The sequence below is a fragment of the Pungitius pungitius genome, chromosome 16, assembly GCF_949316345.1.
Source record: "Pungitius pungitius chromosome 16, fPunPun2.1, whole genome shotgun sequence".
In the NCBI taxonomy this organism is placed as follows: Eukaryota; Metazoa; Chordata; class Actinopteri; order Perciformes; family Gasterosteidae; genus Pungitius; species Pungitius pungitius.
In genome coordinates this window covers 9,089,142-9,114,672 of record NC_084915.1, presented here as the reverse complement: position 1 = coordinate 9,114,672, position 25,531 = coordinate 9,089,142, and the positions used below count along the sequence as shown (strand labels likewise).

The 25,531-nt window shown below is 44.5% G+C and overlaps 1 protein-coding gene across 4 annotated transcripts in view; it reads left to right on the top strand.

The window, feature by feature from the left end:
* sipa1 (signal-induced proliferation-associated 1) overlaps positions 1–23,505 on the top strand; it is a 28,239-nt gene extending 4,734 nt beyond the window's left edge. For 2 of the 4 annotated variants that reach the window (XM_037466971.2, XM_062557999.1), the window contains exons 2-16: positions 7,549–9,135; positions 9,378–9,502; positions 9,601–9,789; positions 10,410–10,584; positions 10,911–11,014; positions 11,377–11,534; positions 11,963–12,569; positions 12,656–12,930; positions 13,507–13,968; positions 14,773–14,899; positions 15,006–15,129; positions 16,140–16,238; positions 16,473–16,545; positions 17,444–17,522; positions 18,810–23,505. In XM_037466971.2, the coding sequence (XP_037322868.2) occupies positions 8,028–9,135; positions 9,378–9,502; positions 9,601–9,789; positions 10,410–10,584; positions 10,911–11,014; positions 11,377–11,534; positions 11,963–12,569; positions 12,656–12,930; positions 13,507–13,968; positions 14,773–14,899; positions 15,006–15,129; positions 16,140–16,238; positions 16,473–16,545; positions 17,444–17,522; positions 18,810–18,953 (3,849 nt within the window). In that variant the 5' untranslated portion in view covers positions 7,549–8,027 and the 3' untranslated portion in view covers positions 18,954–23,505. Of the gene's footprint in view, positions 1–6,878; positions 7,008–7,548; positions 9,136–9,377; positions 9,503–9,600; positions 9,790–10,409; positions 10,585–10,910; positions 11,015–11,376; positions 11,535–11,962; positions 12,570–12,655; positions 12,931–13,506; positions 13,969–14,772; positions 14,900–15,005; positions 15,130–16,139; positions 16,239–16,472; positions 16,546–17,443; positions 17,523–18,709 lie in introns of those variants that run through there. The other 2 variants (XM_062557998.1, XM_037466974.2) reach the window with 2 other exon arrangements.
* The last annotated feature ends 2,026 nt before the right edge of the window (positions 23,506–25,531 follow it).

The following is a 25,531-nucleotide window of genomic DNA, read 5'->3' as shown; positions in this document are numbered from 1 at the left end:
ACGCCTCATATTCGGACTCAATTTGTTTACGTGACACAAATAAGAGCCCTGCAGTCACAGCAGCTATGTATCCATTTTATACCGTGGTAAAGAAAAATGAGCACTTTAAATCATAGTGTCGGCTCCGGGCGTGTAGACCAGCGGCTTCTGTCTGTAACGACTCTGAGAATCCTTCCAAGGAAGCATTAGAAGTCACCTGGTTCATTCAAGTGCACTGCATAGCCTGCAATAGCGTCACAGTACACCAGCCACTATCTGCATCGCCATTGTGGGCATATTGGTGCATGAAGCGCTCGTTTTTTATGTAGGTCAGTAGTTGCAGAGCCGCTGTTGCAAATGACACGAGCACTCAAGACAAGACGGAGGCCGTAAACCGCAGTAAGCGCCGGCCTGCGGCCTTCATTTGCAAAGCCATCCGCTCGGGGCGGTGTGTTAATAACATTTTTAGGAAGAGGTAGTTTTAACTCAGATGCAATGTTTAAAGGTGCATAACACAGATTCATACTTGCTTATCACTGATGATAATCATAATTGAAGCCATCATACTGTTTTTTACAAGGATGAAATCAAAACATTAAATTGGTTGACCATTCCATTCATTAGTAAATCGCTTTTCACTGTTAATAGAATTAACAGTAATCTATTTTTAGGAGTAATCTCCTTCTTGGATAGCCCTTGATTTCTCTGTCAAAGGCATTTGGAGGCTTCACTAATGCCTGAGCTGTGATAGTTAACAAGAGACAGTAGTCTAATTTTTCAAAAGTTTGTGTTATAAAGCAACACTTATTGAGAGAAACCGAAGTCAGCTTCCAGAGATTCGCTCCCATAAAAGCGGTCAGAAACGGGATAAGTGTGGGTACTGTTACTACTGCAGCCATTTCATGGCATCTGGGTTACATTTCAGCGGACAATAGGGGGAGTGAGGAAGTAGAGGAGGTCGACCTCTCTTCCTTTTGAAAGTAGACGAGGTAGGGCAAACGTTTGGAGTGCTTTTAAAGCAATACTGAGCAATCTCTTTTCCTCTGCCTCAGAGCTGGATGCACTGATGACCGAGGGCTAACCGTGAACCGTGTCTCAACATAATAGATGCAGTCATGGCGCTGAGGGTCAGTTCCTTTCCCTGTCCCCCCCCCCCCCCCCCCCCCCCCACACACACACACACAGGGCGGTCTCAGGGGTACAGCTGCTCTTCCTGTCACTGTGTGGACAGTGTGCTACATGTATAAGGCTTTTATAGAGTCAGCAAAGGCACACAAGGACACACGTGCACTCACACCATCTCCCGTTCAGGCCTTCAATCTGCCTGTCGGCCTCCACACGCGCGGCCCGCCACAAGGTGGATTTTCAGATACACAGGAAGTGGCAGTGCTCTGCAAGCACACGGCGTTGATGTCATGGCAAATAACATGTCAAACAATAGTGCAAGTTGTGTGTTTTCTCCTACTGCGGCAGAACAGCACGTTGGAACAATAGGCCTCTAATTTGCATTTGGGGGTGCATCAGTCTTTGGTTGTGTTATTTATCACAAGAGGAAGCCAGGTTTTAATATAGACAATGCTATAGAGGGAGCTTTTCTGAGCATACTTCCTCTTTGTATTTTCTGAAGGGGGAGGTGCACTGATTCGGCGTACACTATGAGTTCAAACAAAATAACTAACTGCGCTGCATTGTTAAACGTTCCTATTTGCCGCCAGAGACAGTGTCCAACTCGTTAAGCAGCTTATTTTTTTTTTTACAGTAAAACCTTTTACTGAATAAAAAACAAATAACTGAAACTGGGGTAGCCATCACTGGAGTCACATGGTAGACGACCTCAACCCCATTAGTTTGCTTTACGATATATGGCACACGTGTACAATGAAGTCAGTCACAGACTTGGAATAAATCAAAACCGATCCGCTCTGGGTTGTGTGCGTGTGCATCCCAGACGGTCTGAGAGTGGACCAGGGAGCAACCAACAATGAATTATTGACATCTCGATAACCCTTGCCCCCCTCTGTCCAGCTTTATTAATAATGTATTAGGCATAATCCTTTATTTTTCAAATTTGAAAGACATTTTTGAAAGATGACTACCTTTTGATAAGGTATATGCTCATATGTAGATGACACCCAGAGGGACGTCCAACCTCCACATCGACCACAACAACTGCAATTCTTTCCTCACAGGACTTCCTGCGGCTAATCAGGCCCCTTTTCTGCAATAGGAATTGCTAATAACCTACTCTTGCCTGCCTCCTTGACAGCGCTCCTCTTTTTTTAAATCGCCTGTTGCGCACAGGTTCCAGGGATTCAGACTGATGTTTGCAAACCATTTGAATGAAATAGACAGACGTTAGAAAAAAAGAGTGCTGCAGTAGCAGCCAGTTAGGAGCCTCGGGGGGGGGGGGGGGGGGGGGGGGGGGGGGTCGGTGATGTGGGTGAGGATGCTTAGAGCAAGTGTTGGGCATTGAAACTTGTTTTGTTCTGAATTCGATGTAACATAATTTATACGCATTTACCCTCTTTAAAGCATTGCAACCAGGTCAGTTCAGTGTCACATATTCAGCAGCAACATAGGGATGTAACCTGATCTCCAATGTAACATAACAGGGTTGTGCGTGGGATCAATAGAGGAGAGTGCGACCGAGCCTGGCTTTACATTTCTCAAAATCAATCTATTAGGAGCTGATTTAGACCCTGTGGTTAAGGCGACTTTTAACTACGATAATAGACAGGGACACTCCAGCAGCCAACCTCCAGGCCGTGAAGCTGCAGGTTTACTCCTTTTGCTAAATACCCACTGAGGTGCAGTAACCCGACTTTGGTGTTACTGCTGGTTTCTGCATCTTTGTGTCCAAGCGCTCTGCTGCTTCAAAAGACTGCGCGTATAATAATGTGCATGCATTTGGTATGTTTCACAAATACTAAAAAAGTCTTCAGTTCTGACAATGAATCCCAGCATCAAGATACAAGTCCGAACAGTTGCCGCAACTGGATGTGATGGAGTTGACAAGGCTGCAGAAAGCACACAACTTTTGTCACTGATCACATCTAATTGCTGCTAAGCTGTTAAGCTGATTTCCGCCCTAACCTGAACTGAGTCCAGATCCAATCTCAATCGTCTATATCGGGACATAATCTCTCCTTCGACATTAGATAGTTCAAAATGGCTGCGACATCAGCGTTAATTACAATGAATGCACACACGCTGTGGTTGAGTTGACTTCAGTTACTGGCAGAAAGAAGAAATCTGCTCATTCATGCTGCTGCTAATGTGGCAGGTAGTCTGCCATTGGTGTGGAAGTGTTGAGTAAAAACGATGACGACACTCATCCTCTCAGGGTTGAAAAGTCAGTAATCTCTTCCTGTTTCACAGGACGCACACTGTCATGAGCGGCTGCAAAATAAGTCAAGAGACCCTGACTTCCCTAAAACAGTGTGCGCTTAATAGTATCCTCCTCTGACTTTAGTTTATGTCCTGACATTGTACACCAGAGGCCCATTAACCTTGTGTTGGAATTACCGTGGAAGTGGATGTCATTCGCTGTCATTGCTTGAACCAAAGATTTACCCAGCCCATACAAAGTGAATCTGGTGCAATAGAACAAAGGAAACAACAGCATTATGCATATTTATCCTCCCAAGTGTTTTACAGAATGTTCGAAATCTTTAAAAACCATCCTGTAGAGCATTAGCTGCACGTCTGGGTCACTTGTCCAGGTCTGGTCCTGTGTTTGAAGAGAGAAACACACTGTTTTATTCTGTTTACTTGATACCCACTGCATTGCCCACACTGTCTGCACATTGAAAACATCTGCATCTATATGTGAAACGGCCTGACCATACAAATACATGTCAGTTATGACCCATGATTGAATTTGTGTTGTGAATCCGCTTAAATCTGTGTGGATTATTGGCAGGAGAGTCACTGATTATTTTAGACTGTTGAGACACAGATGACATCTGGCAATGTCAGTGAAGTGTATGCTAAAACGGCCAGATGATGGAGATGTAAGTTCCTTCTCAGTCATTTAATAAGGTTTAATTGTTCCCTGCTAAATGAAAGTTTCAGTGATGGTGACGTGGCTCAGGGAGCGTCAGAAGTCATGCGTGCTTTTCATCAACTGAAGTGACACGGAGAAATAAGTGCACACGAGGAATGTGAGGTAGTGCATGCAACATTAACCATACAGAGAGTTTGTGACCAAATGCTAGATGGTGTGTGTCTATCAGATATCTGATGAAAATAGCGCTAATAACAGGGAAGCCGGTGTGTGGTAAGTGTATTTTATTATCTTGCAATAATGAGACTAATGACACTCATTTCAGCTGTATTCAAATAACTTTAAGATATTTTTTCTGGGGTATTTTGGCAATAGAAGGGTAGTTGTTTATTGAGAATGCTGTTCTTCTTTTGCGTTGGGAGGGTGTACAGTGACATTTAAATTGTCCGACTAATGCGTGCAGCAGAAAATATACTGAGAATACGTGCAATGGGTTTCCAAAAAAATTGAGTTGAAACTTGAGGGGGCAGAGACGAAACAGTTTGGTTCCTCTTCACTTTGTGCTGCTATATAAAGTATTTCACACACGAACCACAAGCAGAACACAGTTCATATTTAGAGGAAGGCCAGTGTAAATGTGGTGGTCATGTTAACAACTGGGCTAGATGGACGAAAGAAGATTTCGGATTTCAGTGGTAAGAAAATCTCAAGTATTGCTCTTAAAAACGTGTAGACTCATCATGAAAAGAGCATGGCTAGTACAACACACGCTATATGTTTATGTTTAATACACTAACAAGAATAAGAGTCTGAAGCCCTGCTAGCGGCTCTTTGAAACCATGCGGTTAAAAATTGTAAGTTAGCCTCGTTTTCATCAACTAAAATTGTTTGATTTAACTCTGCGATTGCCTCGGAAAGGCTGGACAACAGCATACATCTGTGATTGATAGGCATAGTGGTCTATAGGCATAGTGGTCTATAGGCATAGGGGGCCTGTTAGCTCACAATGGCAATGCGTGTTGTATCAGCTCAAACTGATAACTTGCTATTGTAATGCTACCATGACCAAAAACAGAAATTCTAGCATTTTTTTTCATGTGCCACCTTCAAATTGTAGTTCTTGACTCCATGTGTGTTTTCTTTGGCGAAGCATCCAGCTGAATTGATGGTGCATCGGTGACTTTGTTGTTAAACTATGTTGTTGAAGCAAACCAGGAGAACACAATATTTGTGCCTCATTTGTACGTGTTGCCTTGTTGTTAGATGATTGTCAATGACACAACTCTTTCAAGTCATAGAGTAACCAATGAAGCACTTGTGGACTGGATACCATTTAAAAGGAGGATGGCGTGAGGATAGGTTTCTATGGAAACAAGGACTGATGGGGGTCTTTAGAAGCTCAGGGATATGTGTTTTGCACAAAGCTCAGCGAGTGATAAGTGTCCAAAGGAGCGAGAGTGTTTCTGGCGCAGCCTGGAAGTTTAGCTCTCCATTGAAATGGCACAAAAGCAATCTGGGACTTGCTTTTATTTAAATGAAACTGGGGCCAATGATCTACACTTCTTCTTTGAGACAGCGGAGAAAATTGATTGCTCAAACCTTCTTTAAAGCATTGTTCAACATGCACCCAATGCTGCACCTAATAACCGCAGATAGGCAAACATCATTTGTGCCCTAAACGATCCTTAAGAACATTCGCAGGTTCCCAGAATGAAACATGCACAGGGTTTTAATGTCTGAAGCCCTGGCACCATACAGACAGTGCACAGAGGCTTCTCTGTGTGACCCAGGGCTCAGTGGGTCACATGAGAAACTGCACGTTGTCATCACTACTTTTCTGTATCATTGGCAAACAACATAATTCATTCTTAAGCTAGTTCAGGCGGTCACGGAAGTCATTTTATTCATATATTATTCAATCATACCTGAAATCAATTGGTATGTAACAGCCATCCTTTTTATTGGAGTTTTTGCACGTATTCAATCTGCATACACATGAGGCCAAAAGCTAGTCATGCCAGTCATGTACTGTTTTGATTGGTAGGTGGTGTTCAATCCGTACTATGGCCCTGCACACACACACACACACACACACACAGAGATGAATCCTGCCTGTTTCAAGTATGTTAACCCAAAAACGCTTCTTGTATTGACGTTTAGATTCATGTGGATTTTTATCATTTTGTCCAATATTTGCTTATCACCGGCAAATGATGTGAGCCTCAAGCTCTAGGGGGAAGGTTGCAGAGTGAAATGCTGTCCGTGTCAGCTTGTTTCAGAGCATTGCGTGGACAAAGTCACACCACCAAACCAACATGCCTATTGTTAAAAAAAATGGTTCACACCTTAACATGATTGTTGTTCCCACGGTCAACAGTGTCCTTCCAACATATACATGTCGGATCAACTTTGAAATGTTAATGTCCCACATCCCGGGTGCATGTTTTAAAGAAAGCCATTGAAAAACTGCAGCTTCGATGACTATTCTCTACCATGTGTCCAACACCACCATTACTGACAATAGTGAGACATCAAGCACAGGACTGAAAGTGATCAAATGCATATAACAATAGCGTGCTAAATACCCGTTAGCATATCTCTTAGCAACCTTTTAGTTTTCTGATAACATGCAAATGTCATGTTTGGTTAACAGATTCCTACTTCTTTTTCTCTCTACAGAAAAATAGAGTGTGAGTGCAGGCAAGAAAGGGAAACAAAGATTTCTTGTGACTTCCTCACTTTGCTCAACTCCATTTTTATGTAGTGTGTGTGTGTGTGTGTGCGTGTGTCAAGCTTTTCTGGTAGCAGTTCTGCACCGCTGCACCTGTTCTTTATAGGCTACACGCACGAGAGAGGAGATGCAGGGTAAACGCGTGACAGGAAGAAGCCTCGTACCTTATTGAGAGACACAAAAGGTTTCAGCTTGAGTTCATTGACGTCAGTTTGGTCAAAGGACGTGCATCTGCGACAAATTATGACCGAAACTGGCGGATTTCTAACTGAAACAAAACCCACTTTTGTGGTAAGTTGCATTCAAAACTTAAAATAATGAAAGGTTTTAGGTGCACTCTTTAAACACTGTTAGCTGTTTCAAAAATTATATTCTTTTTAAGAATAGTGTGAGAGTAGATTTGCAGAACTCTGTATGTTTGTGCTTCAACGTATGTGACGGTGCGACACAGTTTACACTTTTCACCTATTTTGGCAGAGCAAGCTAGGAAGACCCCCTCCCTCGGTGTTAATACTGTCTGTTGTGAGCGAGTGCTAGCTGGATGTGGTGAGCATTAAGTCTGCTATGGAACTATTTAGGGAAACTTTGGAAGGAAAGAATAATAATGAAAGAAACCAGAGTTACAAGGAATTATTAAACAATAAAAGACGTCAGACCTGCCTGCTGTTTCGTTTTAGAAATTAAATGCTTTCTCAAAGCTTTCTTTGAATCCAAGTGTTTCTGTGTACAAAGTGACATGCTGCTGTGGGATGACCACTGTCGATTTACGACGTTAGCCGTCGCGGAAGGAAGAAGTTAAAAAATACATTTTGTTTCTCTTTGTTTATTCTAGGAGGCCACTGGACCTGACCAAGAGGGAAGCAGCAGGCACTGAAGAGTGCAGACGAATGGATGCCATGTTAGAGAGGTGGATAGAGCCTCTGCTACAAAGAGGACTTGGGCTCCAGTGAAAATCCTCTCATCCTTCCTCCAAAGGAATGAGCACTGCACAACTGGAGCACCACGGAAACCCACATCTGCACACCTGAACGGACCCCTGCAACCAGCTCAATATTCGCCTCAATTTTCTTCATTTTCACTCAAAAACTTATGGGGATATAGTTTGGCGTCTGGTAGAGAGGTCCAAAGTTTTAGTAAGTTCAACCATCTTAAGTGGTGCGAATGAGAAGTATATTGGTTGCTGTCACTCCGAGAGGTTTTACATCTTAGCGCCCTGCTCTCCCGTCTCACACCAGCACCTTAGATACCAGGCCCTGCTCTGGATCGGAGTGGAGAAACGATTGTTGGGCTGGAGTCATTTTTCCCTTCAACATGCAGTCAGATGACCTCTTCATCCGCAAGTTTCGCCGTCAGAACATGCGGCCGCCTATTGCCACTGTCAGCTTTGACCCCAACAGGGAAGCGGGTCTGGTGGAGTGGCCGCCAAGGAGGGAGGCGGACGGAGCTGAGGATGACAGCCTCACTCCGAGCCGCGTGGGGCTGCCGCTGAGGTCGGTGGGCCGCGGCCACATCATGCAGAGAAGTAACAGCGACGTAACCTTAGGGGACTTGGACTCCTCCGGGAAGGCCGGCGGTAAAGCAGCCCGGGTGGGCGGTGAGAAGGTGGGTGCCGGGGCCCAGGGGGACGGCGGGGTGCTGCTACACAGGGAATACGGCAGCCTGTCCTCACTTGAGAGACAGACCCAAGCACTGGTGGCAAACGCAGAAAACCAGGGGCCCCTGAGTCCAAACGCCCTGCGCTTCAAAGACCCTTTCCTGCTCCTGGGCCTGCAGGGCAACCCTCCGGAGCCGGATGGATTCTTTCGGGGTCTGTCTCTTCCCGCGGGGGACTCACCAAAGCCAGCCAAGCCACCAAAGCCCGAAGGACTAAGTAAGAAGACCAAACCCCCTCAGATCCCTCAACCAGGTCCATATGACAACATTGGGGGCGGGGCCTGGGTGAGGAACTTTGCCCACTACGACGTTCAGAGCATCCTGTTTGACCTCACCGAGGCAGCCACAAACAGAGACAGCATTGGACGGAAGAAAAATATCACCTCCGGGGCTTCAGCCGCCTCCCAGCTGCGCCCCCTGTCCCAAGCCACCCCGTCCTCTCCTGCACAGGGCGGGGGAGGCAACGGGGTGAACGCAGATGACCCCGAGCAGTCGCTGCTCCTGGACGAAGGGGATGGCAACGATAACGATCTGCTGCTCAGCTGCCCCCACTTCCGCAATGAGACGGGGGGAGAAGAGCAGGTGGGTCTCGATCAAGCCCAGGAGAGGCGCGGCCTATCGTCCAGCCTGAGAACCCCCAACGATGCAGTGTCGGTCCTGGAGGAGCCCAGAGAGAGTCACGTTCAGCAGCAGGGCAAGAGCAACTACTTCATAGAGCATGCAGATCTGGGAGCCCACTACTATCGCAAATATTTCTACATGAAGGGTAAGTAATGAAACACCCAAATTTCTCTAAATCATTGTACGGACTATCCAGAATGGATAAACTCATATGGTCATATGCTATGGGCGAGTGGAGGGTTCAAAGAAAATCATAACCCTTGGGAGGGTCTTTTCATTTTATATTGCAAGATTCAACCCCCTCTATGACCTAATAGTATAATACTGTACATCTCTTTGAGTGTCACACTTCAACCACAATGCTGTCACATTTGACTGTCATTGCAGAACACCAGAATTTCTTCGGGATGGACGACCGCCTCGGCCCAGTGGCCATCAGTTTCCGTAGAGACGAGAAAGAAGGATCCAGCGGAGCTCAGTACAATTATAGAATCATCTTTCGCACCACAGAGGTAAAGCAGCGCTTTTCCATCCGCCGCGCTCTCCTCAATTTCAGTTTTGTGTGAAACTGGTTTCGCCTGGATGTGATGACCGTGAACCGTCTCCCCAGATGAAGACTCTGCGAGGTTCCATCTTGGAGGAGTCTGTGCCTTCTGCCGCTCGCCACACGACCCCCAGAGGCTTGTCTCCCAAGAGGCTGCTGGAGTTCATCATGCCTGAACTGAACCTGCACTGCCTTCGCTTGGCTTCGAATTCCCCCAAGGTCAGGGACACCCTGCTGAAGCTGGACGAACAGGGGGTGAGTAAAGACACTTCTGCTGACACCGAAGGAAGTCGGAGAGAACGTTTATCATGGCATCAGATAGTGACCAATAAACTCTTTTTCAAAGGTCAAACACAACCAAGACAGTTTTATGAAGCAGAAGTCCACAGTTCCACAGGGAACATCGGGTGTTTTCAGTGAAAGTGAATAAATATATTATCAATTATTTTTCCTCTCTCAGCTTCCTCTGCCACCATTGTCACTCATTTTTCATATTTTATCTGGGGCTACTTCTTTTTTAATGTAAAACTATACTACTACTATACTATAAAAAGGGCTTCTTCTGTTCTTCTGGTGTGATGTTTACAGACCAAAATTCATTCACACACGCACACGCTAGCTACGTCTTTAGAGGAAGTTACTTTGGCAAAGGAGTGAACAACTTTGAACAACTAAACTTCTCAGTATTCAGTATGAAACCTGATCGGAATTAACAGGTTTAATAGTGTAATGCGTGCCGTGCAGGTTTGCGTACGTTCTCTCAGACAAGCTTTTTTAAGCTCTAAAGCAAAGACGCGATCACATGATCAGGATGCCCCATTAGGTGAAAGGTCAGGATAGTTATACGTTCTGTTCTTCTCTGTCTTGTGATGTAGCTGAACTTCCAGCGAAAGGTTGGGGTGATGTACTGCCGGGCCGGGCAGAGCTCAGAGGAAGACATGTACAACAACGAGAGCTCGGGCCCAGCATTCGAAGAGTTCCTGGATCTGCTCGGGGAGCGTGTGCGTCTGAAGGGATGGGAGAAATACAGAGCTCAGCTGGACAACAAGAGTGAGCACCGCATCCATTGCATCCATTGCATCTATTGCATCCATCTCACCTTGTCGCAGGACCATTATCCGTAGGGCATCGGAGCACGACTGAGAGCTGGAGATAAGGCCTATCTAGCCGTGTGTAATCTGAGTAACGGCTGCAAAATAGCATAGTCACTGTTGATTATCTCAGGGCTGTTTCCCCCTCAGCGAGGGCCAGAAAACAGCAAATGACACCGATTTCACCCTGGCTGTGACAACTTGAATCCAGTCTTTCATTCAGAAATGTTGACTGACTTAATCCCCGTCTGTCTCTCTCTTTCCGTGTGTCCTTTGCTCGTGTAGCTGACTCAACTGGGACACACTCCCTCTACACGCGCTACCAGGACTACGAGATCATGTTTCACGTGTCGACCATGCTGCCCTACACCGCCAACAACACGCAACAGGTGAAAACTATTATTGTTATTAGGGTTTTTGAAAAGAGTTTCCTTCTCTTCCAGAATCATTTTTAGGACCCACAGTTTCACTGCTTTTTCAGAAATAATATTGCATCTTCGTACAAGTTCTTTAGAAAAAGATTCTGTACACATCAAGAATGACATAAAAATCCTGCCCCCTCCAGTGTTCACTCCCACCATGGAGGTTTTCACATTAACATACACTGTAAATCTATATAACATTTGACATCAGTATGTAATGTATTAATCTCTTGTTTAAGTTGTTTTTTTTTATCTTAGATGGCAAACTGAGCATGGTTCCTTCTTAGTGGGGTGAAATGAATGTGTCTGTCTCCGATTCCCCTTTCCAGTTGCTGAGGAAGCGACACATCGGTAACGACATTGTGACGATCGTGTTCCAGGAGCCGGGGGCCCTGCCCTTCACCCCAAAGTCCATCCGCTCCCATTTCCAACATGTCTTCATCATCATTCAGGTCCATGAGCCCTGCACTGAAAACACCTATTACAGGTCTGAATATACCTCCTAATACTTTGTTAGTAAATAAATACAAGTCTTAAAAAGACCATAGTTCCTCCTAAAGGCGCGAGTCTCTTGAGTCAATAAATGAATGATCATAGGGTCATAGTGACTTTAACAAAGAACAGACAAATAAAGAAAAGATAGTCTGTTTGTGTCATTCATGGGGCATCAATGTAAATCCATGTAAAGGTGGGTGTTACTATGTGCACTCTTGATACCCGGGTCTCATGCGTCATGGTAGTGGCATGTCAGGAGGAAACATGTGCTCCACTGCAGCAGATTCAGTTTGAGTGATTGTTATTCTGGAGGACACCCCCCGAGTCCACAGTCGAGTTCCGAAAAACCAGACACAGATTCAAAGCTTCCTCCGCACTCTCTCTTACTCCAGCATTCCCGTTTCTCCCTCTCCTTCTCAGAGTGGCTGTGACACGCTCCAAAGACATGCCGTTATTTGGCCCGCTCTTCCCCAGGGGTGCCCGATTCCCTAGCTCCCTCGCTTTCAGGGACTTTCTCCTGGCGAAGGCCGTGAACGCCGAAAACGCGGCGGAGAAGTCCGAGAAGTTCCGGTCCATGGCCACGCGCACGCGGCAGGAATACCTGAAGGACCTGGCTGAAAACTATGTGACCACCACACCCATCGATTCCTCCACCAAGTTCCCCCTTCTCTCTCTGGGGGGTAAACGCAAAGACAAGCTGAAGGGCGCGAAAGGGGCCGAGCTGCACAGTGCCGGGGCGCTGGTGTGGGCTGTGATGGTCAACGGCGGAGAGGAAGCGGAGGCCGGAGAGCTCAGGCTCCCGTGTCTGCTGGGGGTGTCCGCGGAGTCGGTGGTGCTCATCGAGAGGTGCACGCGGCGGGTGGTGTTCAACTGCTCCTGTCGAGATGTCATCGGTTGGAAGGCGGTGACGGAGACTAAAGAGGGGGGGCCCTGCCTGGACATCTTCTACGAGCGCGGGGAGTCCGTGTCCATCAGCGTGACGGAGAGCCAGGCGGAGGATATACGGGAGGTGGTGCAGAGGCTCGAGGTGGGTGACGAGGTCAACATTTTCAGATTTTGCATCGGGTTGTTGGAGTCTTTCCGATTCATCTATCTCCTCCGGGCCGTCGGCAGCTGGTGACACGGGGCTGCGAGGCTCTCGAGGTCACCCCCCTGCGCGACGGCGTTGGGCAGCCCGGCTTCCTGATGAACGAGGAGGGCTTCGTGACGGAGCTGCAGCGGTTCTGCTACGCTGAAAGCGGAGGCCTGCAGCTGTGGGCCCGCGTGGTGCGACTGTGCGGACACTCGCTGGTTCACCTGAGCCCCGAGGAGAGGACCAGGCTGCTGCGCACCGCGCACAAGATCCACATCACCGTCATCCCACCCGACGAGAACGGCAAGCCACGCAGGTGGGTGAAGCGGCGTGTGTGCAGGTACGAGAGGGAGAAAGGGAGGAGGCCGTGAGAGCAAATAAATAGGGGGAGGAGGAGGAGGAGGGGTCACTGGTTCAAGGTTGTTCAGGAAAACAAGCGAGGTGCCACCGTGGGCCTCGGCTCACTCTCTGCTGCCGATTAAAGACATGCCATCGTTACGCCAGCTGGTTAACAACCAATCAATCCCTCTAATGATCTTTAATCACACTGGCAAAGGGTGTCCCACTGTCAACAGCACACGTTCCACTCTGCTGAAGTCACACAGCTGTGGACAGAATTATTCAAACAAATACAATCAACAACAAGTAGACTCTTAACTTTAATTTATTTATATTTCATTTTGACATGCTTGTTCTTTGACAACATAGAACAACTCTGAGGAAGTGTTCCCCAGAGGGATACAATAGGCAAATGTAGCGTTTCTTTCCCACCTCTTCTCGTTTATTGGCTTCTACAATACTTTGATGACTCGGCAGTGGTGGAAAGAGAGGTGCGTGTTGTGAGGTGGGTGAGTCGTCTTACTGAGTATGTGGTTGATTTTGTGTTCTGCAGAAGCTTCTCCGAGCTCTACCAGAAAGCCATCAAGGATGTGGAGTGTACCCCCGGCGAGGATCAGTCTGGAGAGGCGTGGGTACTGGACGAGAGGGAGGAAGAGGAGGAGGAGCAGCAGGAGGAGGAGCAGGAGGAGAAGGAGGAGAAGGAGACTCAAGGGGGGGAGATTGAGGAGGAAGAGGAAGCAGAAACAAAGGAGGAAAAGCTGAAGGCGGGTGGTGTCGACGAAGCGGACGCGACGGGGGAGCAGGTGGCGGTCGGAGACGGCGAAGGATGGTCGTGCGATGAGGGACAAAGTGAGAGAGGCCCCGGCTCGCTCCTCACTGCGCCCGGCTTGCCGTTGTTACGGGCCACTTCTCTGCAGGAGCAAGCAGCCGCTCAGAGCCCGGAGGGCAGCGACTCGCAGCTCACCCGCAGCTGCTCTTTGGAGAGGCAGCCGACCTACAGGGATGCGTGTGATGGGTGAGGGTCACTGGGGATCATGTCACTGTTAGTTCAAGCTCTCATTATAGAGGGATAAGTGGAGGTGAAAAGGCTCCTTAATCATCCAGCGTGGCTGAAAATATCCTCAAACGGAAGCTGAGTCATCACAATTTAATCTCACAGTCAAGGTGCTGTGACGGGACGCCAAGCCGTCTGTCACTCTGCTTCAGTGCATCGTGTGCAAAAGGTTTTTTGATTAGATCACTTTCGAAAATTCACATAGATTTCACGTTTTTCAAAGCTAACGCTCCTTTTTTCTTTCTGATCTGCGCAGTAGATCTTCAACTTCTTCCAGTGTTAAAATATTTAAAGGATAATAGACATAAAAAAAGATCTATTTTCGATTAGCCTGAGGGGTCATTTTAATTACATCAAAAAAGCCCACCTTTAAACGATCACTTTGACCACGTTCTGCCAGGTAGCTCGTCCTCTTGAATGTCAATTTCCTTTCTGGCAGTAACACAGATGTCTACCAATTATGAAGCTCCAAGGAGAGAGAGAAAAACCCCTCTGTAAAATTTGAAGGACATCTACATGTAAGCACACCGAGGGTCTCGCACTGTGAATCCCAAAAGGCTTCAAACGGAAATTGTACATAAAAAAAGGATGGCGTTAAACTCCGCTGCCGACCACAGTGATTTCACTGTCACGCAAAGCAGAACTGAATCATTAGACCACAACGGACCTGAAAGTTCCGTTTTGAGCATTGGATTAAAAAAATGTCCCAACAGCAAACAAAGGATTTGATTTGTGTTCTACCCCCCCCCCTCTCGGTCTGCACAGGCACGTGAACGACCACGTGGGCCTGAAGGGAGAATGCCATATCTACGCCAATGTCTGCGAGCTGAGGGACGCCACACCTGATCTGATCCTGGCCGTCAAACCCAAAGTTCCCCGGGAGGACCAACAGGTGAAAGACTGAGACGAGAGGACGTCTGAGTGGTTTCTCTCCGCGGCCCTCCATCCGCCCTCTGACAGCGTTGTTTGCCCTCTATCTCTGTGTCTCGTGTCTGCAGTTCACGGCCGCCGAGTTTGGGGATGACGAAGCTTCAGTGAGTGACTCGTCTTCCCGGTTGTCGTGTTTAGACCGAGCAGAGAGAAATTCACGAGCCCTAAGTCTTCACAACTCCATCACCAAGAGTAAGTACTTCCCTATTTGAACTACTTCCCTATTTTAATATACATAAATGATATATATATATATGTATATTACCGTAAATATAAAAATGGCAGCACGGTTAATACAAATGTAAATGAATTGCGTGACAAAGGGCACAAAGGCATATTATGACCCTGACGGTAGACTCAAAACAAAGCTCCATTCTCAGACACAACAGCTGACATCACTGCTAAAATGATGCCAAAATGAGACAATTACACATGTTTTCAAATCATTTAAGCCTCAAAGTCCTATTTTCCAGATTTTTTTCCGCCTTAAACCCCTCTCTTCATTATCCTCTCTCTGCTCCCCGCTGCATCCCCTTTGTCCCTCCTCTTTCATCTAAGCTGCCCCCCCACCCTGCTAATCTAATATCACCCCTGCTCTGCTGCCACCCCCTGCCAGGGCTGCTATAAAAGGGGGACAGATGGGTGGTGGGAGGGGTGGAGTTTTAGGCAACCCCAAATCAAGGAGCCCCTCTTACACCATCTGCTCTCATTTTTCCGCCATAAGAGCACACGTGCTCATCCTCTCTTATGATTCTGGTGATTGTTGCGGGGGCGGACTGTGAGGACTCTGATTGTTTCACGCCACGTTTTTTGGCAGGGTGTCTGTTAAACTGCATGACATCTTCCAAACGAAAAAGATAAATTAGAGGACTTAATTGTTCCTAAAGAAAAAACAATTGTAGCATACTAAATGTCTTTTTTTCAACTGAGTTTTTATTAAATCTGAATGCAATTATTTACCCAAATTGAAAATGATGTTTTCTTGTAATTTATGATGCCTTTTATTCAAACCTAACTGACATCAAAAAGACCTTCAGGGATACCTGAAGGCTCAATCCATCATACATTTCCTTTTTGTGCCCCTGAAACTGACCTGCATTAAACAGCAGCGCCCCCAAGTGGTGGCTCTTTGTTCCTGCAGTCCCACTGTTAGGCTCTTTGGTTCTGTTCAATAGCAAGTTCAATCTTTCTCTTTCTCTCAGTCCTCTCAGAGACGACAGATTCCACGGAGGAGGAGTGGCAGTCCATCGCTGACCTGGCCACGGCCTGCCGCAGCATCCTGGAGGCTTTGTCACGAGAGGGTGAAGAACTAGTTACATTTACATCATTTCTATCCACAAACCTGAGATTTAAGTTAGACTCTAAATGTAACTGTGATGTTTACCCTTTGATGCATTTTCAATTATGAATTGACCAAACACCTCTGGCTCTATGGCCTTGTCCTGGATCTATATGAGCTAATACGTTTTATACTGAGATCAACTCCTTATGGCTATATTACACCATAACAATGGGGATAATGTTCATTACCACAGACCATCGAGCCGGAGACCCCTCACAAGCAGGAGCCGACCTGACAGACGGCAGGCTGAAGGACTCAAAGGACAGGTGCGTTGCTATAAACACACACAGGGGTAAAACAGACAATGTCTTTGTAGTTGGTCGCCTGGTTTTCTTTTTGTCAGGATCATTGCGGACATCCCTTTCACAGCCTCTGCTTCGTTTTATTCTCTCAATAGTTTTGACTCGGCAACATCCAACTGTCTGAGACCTCGTTATGGTTTCTCTCCCCCATAAAGCTGACTCAGTCATGCAGTTATGCGCGTGCAGACACACAAGCACGCACACAGCTTGTTTGACTCACTGTCGTCGTCATTTTTTATGTGATAACTCCCACTCTGATCCATTTTGTTGTTCTTTCACACTTCTTGCAGTCCCTGGTCACGATGTGTCTGAACATACAATGTCCAGAACTGAAAATGTGTCAATAAAAATAAAAAAAGCTGCAAAACAACCAAAAAGATAAGATTAATGGGAATTTTATTTTTTTATTATTTTAAATAACAAACTCAACACTGTTCCCAAACCACTTGGCATCAATGTCATGTTCCTTCTGTTAGAAACATTATTTTGCTGTTCACATCACCAGAAGCATTCGTCATATAACTGCAATCAGATGAAATGCATCATGTGATGGCTTCTCTCACTGAGAATGGGTCTGCCTGTCAAACTAGCAATTACTGTTAAAATGATGTTCAGAGTGTTACAGCTTTAAAGGCAGCAGGGCTCTGAGGCTGCCACAGTGGGAGTCGAGACCAATCGATGAATGAAGGCGGCGTTAGAGAGAAATATTTCCAACTAAAATAAACACAATAAAAACCTTTCTGCAAATGAATGTGTTCATCTTGTTCATTTGTTACTTGAAACCCAAATGAATCTCGACTTCCTCTGATGACAAACAATGTGATTGATTTTGACAAAGTGTCGCTGCCTCTCTTTGTTGCAGTGACTCTCCAGGCCACCTGGAGGAGAAGGTGTCCCAGCTGGAGTCCATGCTGAAGAGGCTGCAGGATGACCTGCAAAAGGTGCTTTGACTTTCATGAACGTTGTTCTCTGTAGTGATGTTTTCAGTGAGCTCCATGGGAGAGTCAGCAGGTAGGAACAAGTATTGAAGTTGCTCAGTTTGCGCCGCTATTGCAGATTATTTGTATTTTTGGGGGCTGGCTTTTGTTTACTTGTATAAATCCTCCCGTGCCCATTGCGATCCCAGCTGGCTCACTGGGGATGCATTAAATATGGATACATTTATTTTGTCCTAATGTACATTTGTACAGCAACATTTGAGATTTGTAAATCCCCCCTTATCCTGATGTCTAAATGTTTGTATGACAACTCCTGTTCTCAATGTATTCTTGTACATTTCTGCTAAAGCATGAAGGTCGAACTCTGTATGTGATGAAGTCCTTATTCTTAATGTCGGCCTCGGGAACAGCTGCTTGGCAAAAAAACAATTCTCAACATAAAGTCGACTTGTGTCTGATGGCTTTCCTCCGAGGGGTCAGTCGGCAGCAGACAAGTCGACGCTGTGCTGAGAGTCTTTTGTCGATGTTGAATGTGTCTCTGTGTGTACAAATATTATATAAATATACTATTTAGACCATGAACATTTAAGAAAACATATAAAATACTCATTTAGTGCTCAAAAAAACTAAGAAGTATATTAACAGATAATTAAACTGGTTAATATCTGATTTATTGTCTGTCATGTATGAAGCAAAAATGAAATACTCTTGGTTACAGCTTCTAAAATGAGACAATTGCCTGCTTTTGACTTGATTTGGGATTTGAGCTGTTGGTCAGACAAATAATAATAATAAATTGGTTTTATATAGTGCTTTTCAGAGACTCAAAGTTGCGAATAAATAAATGAAATAAATCAATGTGAAGCTGTCACTTTGGGTTTTAACATTTTATATGTCAAGCAATTATTTAATAAAATAATTGTTGTATTATTCAATAACGAAAATAATCAAGAATAGTGGCCTTTTACAAATGATGGCCGATTAGTTGCTCACCCAGTCTGACCAGCGGGCTGAATCCCAAACCACTGAGACTAGACCACAGACTATATTCTAGACTGGTCTGAACTCTGATTTCCTGTCAAAGAAATGATCAGTTCAGGGGATTGCTCATTTCTCCGCTCTGCAGCGTGATGTGCTGTTCTACACTGTGTTGTTTTATCTCAAGCTCTGTGTTTATGTGTGCCCACTAGTTTCCTTAAAGCCACCGCTGTACCTGTCGCTCCCCTCCCGTTCCTGCCACAGCGATCTGAGCGACGGCTTTTGTTTCTGTTGTGTGCCGATGTCTTTCAGGAGAAGGAGGACAAGGCGGTGCTGCAGGCCGAGGTGCAGAGCCTCAGGCAGAACAACCAGCGGCTGCAGGAGGAGTCGCAGAGCACAGTGGCTCGCCTCATCAAAGTCACCGAGCTGCTGTGCAACGTCAACAAGCCCTGTTAGCTCCTGCACGCGCGAACACACCAATCCGCCCCGAAAGATGCAAAATCGTACGACGTGCTTGCACACTCAGTAGACCGATTTTTTGTGCGAAAAATGCATTTGCAAGAGCAGATGCGCGCGCATATTGTTCAATCTGCGTGTAAACCACAGTCTCAATCCTGAATCCTGGACCCTTCCTTTTTGGTGAGGGAGTATGCAAATCAACCCGTGAAAAAGAAAGAAATGACATTCCCAACATCCCATGACCTTCATAGACTGACTATGCCAGAGTGCTTCTCTCTGTGTATATGATACAGTACGTGTGTGGATGTGTGACGCATGTGTGCGGGCCTGTGCGTGTGACTGTACGTGCGCATCTCTTACTGTACCTTTGCTTCAAATACTTGACAAGCTGGGCTGAATAGCACTTGCATAGACAGTGGCAATTAAGACTGAGAGACACTGTATAGCATGTTTGGTGGTGTCCAAATGACCAAAAGTGTGTGTGTATATATATATATATATATATATATACTGTCTCACCAATAATATATGTGAACAGTAGAATGGCTATCCTCCCCGCCGGACGTCTAGTTGCAGTGTGGTTCTGCCTGCCGCTTGAAACAAAACACAACCAGAGAGAAAAAGGGAACATGACAACGACGGGCCTGTAGGCAGCCTTCTACTTGATGTAATGATGCCAACTGGCTGGCCCCAGAGACGGGCCTGTTGCTAAGGAAATAATTCTCTGCCCTCGTCACTTCCCAGTAGTACGGTATTTAAGACACTGGAATCATTAGGGAATACGGATTTTTTAAAATCCATACATAAAAGGGAGGTAAACTGGAAATGTTATAAAAAAGGGAACTGAGTGAGGAGGTATTCCTACTGGAAGTATGTTAAATACAGTATAAAAGAGATACGGAAAAGTCTTTTTTTTCCCATCCTGAAAACAGAGACAGTGGCAGGAAAAGAACTGCTTCAGCTTCCTTCCACGAGCGCCTGTAGCTGTTTCCCTCTAACCTCACTATTGTAGCAGCCATTGTGTAGAAGGTCTCCTCCTACTGGCCTGAACCACAAAATGCCAAAAGGCAGCTTTTTCTTTCAGCTGGCAAAATAGCTTTAGGTGTCAGAATAAAACATCTTGAACTAATAGTGAAAATACAGGATATTGTATTTAATATATTTGTGTTTGGCAGATGTCTACGGTGACTGTTTTGGGTAATTGTTTAGTATGGCTTATGAGTGCTAGTAGTAAGGATAGTTGGGATAATCTTACCATTCCATCTGATGCGTGTTTGTATGTGTTTCTGTGTTGTTCCTGCACTTTTTTTGGGGTCAAATCAGCACTGGACAGGGCACCTAGGGTACCTTATTTAGCCCAGGTTATGTCTTGGTCAACATTAAAAGGTGATTAAGATCTCATCCCTTTGACACCACCTTTACCTCACTTTTGTGTGTCTGCTGTTGACCGCTTCTCCTCAGTGCCAACGGAAAAAAAAAGCGCAGGCAGCTCTCCCGAATCCCACTGAAATCAAACGGAACTGACCACAAACTCCAATCTCCAACCACGAACTCTATACTCTGACAAAAAGGGATGCCAAATGTTCGTCAGTCACTCCGACTCACTTGTTTCTTGTACAAACTTCCTTGTAATTTTATTTTAGAGTCACTGTGAATACCTGGTACCAGCATATTAAGATACGATATATAAAGATTAACTTATGGATCCAAACGTAATGAGTATGTGAAGATACTGTATGTACAGCTGAACTGTTCCATGTTACTTAGTGCATTGGGTTGTGAATGCCCTCCTTTTTGCAGAATGATTATGCAGAGAAGTGTTGATCATGACCACGCAGGCGTTTGTTTCATCTCCTGTACATGCTGAAGCCTCATTTCTGAACAGAGAGACAGTGGTGTGGGAAGACCTGTTTTACTGTGTCTTGTATAGTTATTTAGATTGTAGGAGGCTGGTCAAGCATGAGAATGTGCCAAGCAACTTCCAAGCGCCCCCCTCTGTTTATGTGTATGTGTAAAAATGTAACTTATTAATCATGGAAATGTGGATTTTCTTGTAGCTGTTTCAACTGGAGGGCAGTCTTGAGGACAAAATGTGAAATAGGGCGGAACGGAAAAGTGGGCTTGGTTATGAATTTATGTTTCTTTTGTAGAAAATCAACATTGATGATATGACATGATAATATATTATCTGCTAAATGTGACAATGGTTGTTATTATCATTTTGATATTGAGCTATTTCAGCTAAAACTCTTGAAGATAAGGTCTTAAAACACCATTAGGTACGCCTTAATGAGTGAAACACAGGAATGGATGATCAAACTGGTCATACTGGTGTTTTCTGAAGGCTTATTCCTCTGACTTTGTGCCTACTAGAAAATGTAATGTATGGTGTCCCAGCTTAGTGACCTCATTTCTTTGTTTTTGGTTGGGCTTACTGAGTTTTTTTTCTTGTGGCAGATGATGGATTTCCTGAGAGAGCGTCGCAACATCTGGTCTTTCATCCGCTGTGCGAGGAAAAGTAATTGATGATCGGAAAGAACAGATGATGATGAAAATAATAATAACAATGATAGTTGTGTGTTGCTGGTCTGAGGAATCACAGAGGGTCAGTCAGTCTCAATGGTTCAACGAAGCAAACACACAAACATAGGATTTTTAAAAGCAAATGAATAGGAAACGGTTGCTGCAAATGACCCGTGTTGAATTGAAATTAAGTTTAGGTTGATATGAATGTGTGGAATGGCGTATGCGTCCTCTAAAGGATTATTTTGCTATTTAAATATTTAAAAGAATAGATTGTCTCAGAAAATCCCACGGCGTATTTGAAAAAACGACAAACCGGGGACATGTTGATGCAGATGTTTTGTTGACACAGTGAGGTTGAGATATTTGTGTGTAGCTGCCTTTAAGATGTGATGCAATGAAGGAGGTGTTTCTGGTTTTGGTTTGTGTGAGATAAACAACTCCATAAAAAGCAAAGATCTGCATTGAGAATTCAGGTTTTTAAAGGGTATAGTTTTTATTTTCCTACTGACAAAGGCAGCACATCAGTCAGTCAATTGGTGGAATTGGCGTTTGGAGCAAAACTAAGATTTAAATGTAAAATTGTAGCTCACTCTACTCCTCTATTTACTTTTCAATCGACAAAAAAAACAAAAGGAAAAGTATTAATTTGTCGTCATTGATTTGTATGATTGAAATGCAAAGGAGGACTAAAAGGTCTTTAGAAATCAGACTATTGTGATTGCAGGGTTTTCACGGGTTATGAACTCTTGAAGGTTTGGAAAACTATGTGCTGAGACTCTGGTGACAACAACAGAGAGTTGGATGCTCATTTGTCCAGGAGCAGAACCTGGGGAGGACCTTGTGACCTGGAGTGATGAACACTGGAGGTTGAGGTAAAACAGAGCCGAAAAAAACACTGACAGCAGTCCAGGAAGAAACAGTTTTACGGTCTGACAGCAACAATGTGATTTGTCAGAGAGAGGTCATGGCCCAATCAGATGGACTGAAAAGAAGAGAATAAAAAACAGACTCACGATGCGTAATGAGGGAAGCAGAAGGCAGACATGCGGCTTCTTCTGTAATTTAAATATAAAAAGTACAGCAAGTATACAAATACATTGAGTCTGCGTAACAGGACAACATGCTGGAGGTACTACAGTATTTGTTTTTTAATGTCAATCTGCTTTTAAACTGAAATTTAAAACTGCAAACAAGAACCCAGTATCATCATTAAACAGCAAGCAACTAACTGCAACAATTTGTATTTGGGGAGAATTTGTGGCAAATCTTGTAACTGTATTTGTTCCCTCATCACTGGTTCTCTGCATGCAGGGTTTCATTGGTACCAGCTGGGTATTTGCCTTGATGATCCAGTTCTAAATCAATCCCACAGCTGAAATAAAACCCAGCAACTGTAAGAAGGATTAAAAAACACTTCTCTCCTTACGAACTGGTTTATGTTCAAAATCCTATTTTTTTGTTGTTACATGTTTTATAATCCTTTAATAAAAATTAGTTGAGTTAATGTGTTAACACAGCTCAATAGAAAGTAATATCTTCAGACATCTTAACAAGAGGTCAACTAATTTCCAATTGCATTGAGATTACTTACGGTTTAGAAATCTAATTTAATCTCAACTTTCTGATCTCAATACAACCGTATTGTCATCGAGGCTGAAACATTATCAGCAAGATGCTGAGGATTGTTAAGCGTTTTACGTGTGCTAAATATAAATTGTGCGGATGTTTAATCGCTACGGCCACATAGGACTGAAGATCATCACAGCCTTTAACGGACCCAAGACACGGACAGTTTGACTTCCTGCTGCTGAGCGAGCACAGTGACCCTTCAACACGTCACCACAATAACTGTTAAGACACAGCCCCGCTTTGTTTGTCAAGTATTCTGTTTCACATCCTACAGGGAACTGAACAATACTGACAGAGTACATTAAAGAGCCTCTTCTGTTTGATCTGGTTCACAATTTTAAAGTTATTAGACCGTATTAACACATATTTCCACCTTACTCCATTATAGTTAAGAGTTGGTATGGCAACTATTAAGCGTAATACAATCATTTTTGTTGACTTACAGTAAATAATGTGTTTTTGTTTGAGATTCCATCACAGATCTGTGTCACATAAACACATACAGAGATTTAAAGTTGGAGGATATACTTGTAAACCACTTCACAATCCTTTGAATGCACATTCCCATCTCCCTGATAGCATTAGGTAAGACAAATACACTTTCCAGAGCTCCTTCCATGATCATAATACAGCACGACAACATCATACAAACATTCACCAGGGCTCTGTCCTCTGGAAGGCTTTTTCCTAAACACCAGACGCAGAAAAGCGCTTCATCTTCCCCGCCCTGACGGGCAGGAGGAGAGCTGACGACAACAATGCAACGGCATATGTCTTTATTTGGGGCTGCAGCGCGAGACGCCGTCTTCTGTCTGTGTATCACACGCGGCTCAAGGGGCTGAAAACCAGTTTGACTCATCCTTGCTCTGTAAATACACAGGCCGAGTGTTGGTGTGTGTGTTTAGACCAGAGGTACTCAACTAAAATGTGGAGGTCCAGTCACAGAACATTTCTCCAAGCAAAGGTCCGGGAGATCATAACGCGACTGTTTAGTGTGATTAAATAGCATTTGCATTTAATCAATACACAACTAACAAATCAAATGAGTTCAGTGCGATTCTAACGCTCTTTTGGCAATATTTATTGTCACGTAACAAAGAACTGAACATATACTGTATGTGTGACTGCAAATATGAATGGAACTTTTGTTTGGTGAATGTTCTCTCAGTTAACTAAAAAGTAGGGCTGCATTTAAAAAAATAAAATGTGAACATTTCTTAATGTTCAAATAAAGTGCTTCAATTCAGAAAAAATAAAATAACAGGAAGAAAAGCTTGAATTTGAATTAAGATGAAGTTTTTCAGCGGGTTCTGAGCATATGAGACACTGGTTTGGTGCCGCAGTGGGAAGTATGAAACGTCGCTATCTCTCTTTTCTTCCCACCCTCTTTTTATCTGTAACTTGCCGCTACCTCTCTCGTCAGTCTGCAGTATTGAGACGATATCATCGTCCTGCCTGGAATACAAAGACTCCATTGGTCGAGTCGTATCACGTGGGAGGATTTAACTCGAATGCAATTGGTCTGTGCTTTAAGCCACTACCGTAAAGACGAGTAAAGCTGCGCCGGTCGAAAAGTGGCTCGCCACGTTTATATCACAACCGTCTTTCTTTAGCTTTTGGGCCGGGCCCGGACCGCGGTCCGTCAGTTAGTGACCTCTGGTTTAGACTCTCGGTACACACTACATTGCATTTTAAATGGCCAAGTAGATAAGGTGCACTACCAGTTTGCATGAAGCATCACTGCTTCAAATTCGCTAGACATAATGAAGTCAGATTTAATAGCTTGTATTAATACTAATACTAATAGTTTATGTATCCAGTGCAACATGGAATATAATTATCTATTCAAAACATGTAATACTATGAACTTGAATATTGTTAAAGAAAACATATTCATATACTCCAATGCAACAATGCATATGTTCACGTGTGAAAAGTAAAGGATGCAACCTGTTAATAAGTGACGCACCTCATATAACAAGCCATGTGTAAGTGAATGATAAACGTATCCAGCCCTCTTGTCATAAATCCGTTAAACATTAAGAATGGAAAAACACCAGGACACTGTCAGCTTACTGGGGCAACCTTCACTTTTTAATGATTTTTAATTGAAGTAAAGATAGTTCAATGGCTTTAAATGTCAAACAGAGACATTAAACAGGCTACTACTATCATACAGTGAGCTTGGCACAAAAAAGGTTTGTGTCGTTTTTCTTCCTAATTTCTGGGAATCTGGCTGGGTGGACTATTAGCAAACAGTTTCTTAATCGGGTTTCTGGAAGGTCTCCGTTTGACAAGTAGTCTGTGATTCCCCCAACAGGGTAGCCCCCTCTTCTTTGAGCGTTTTCGTTTGGTAATAATTCAACAGCTGGAGATAAAGGAAGAAGACAAGGAAAAAAAAGAAAAAAAAACAAGCTTAA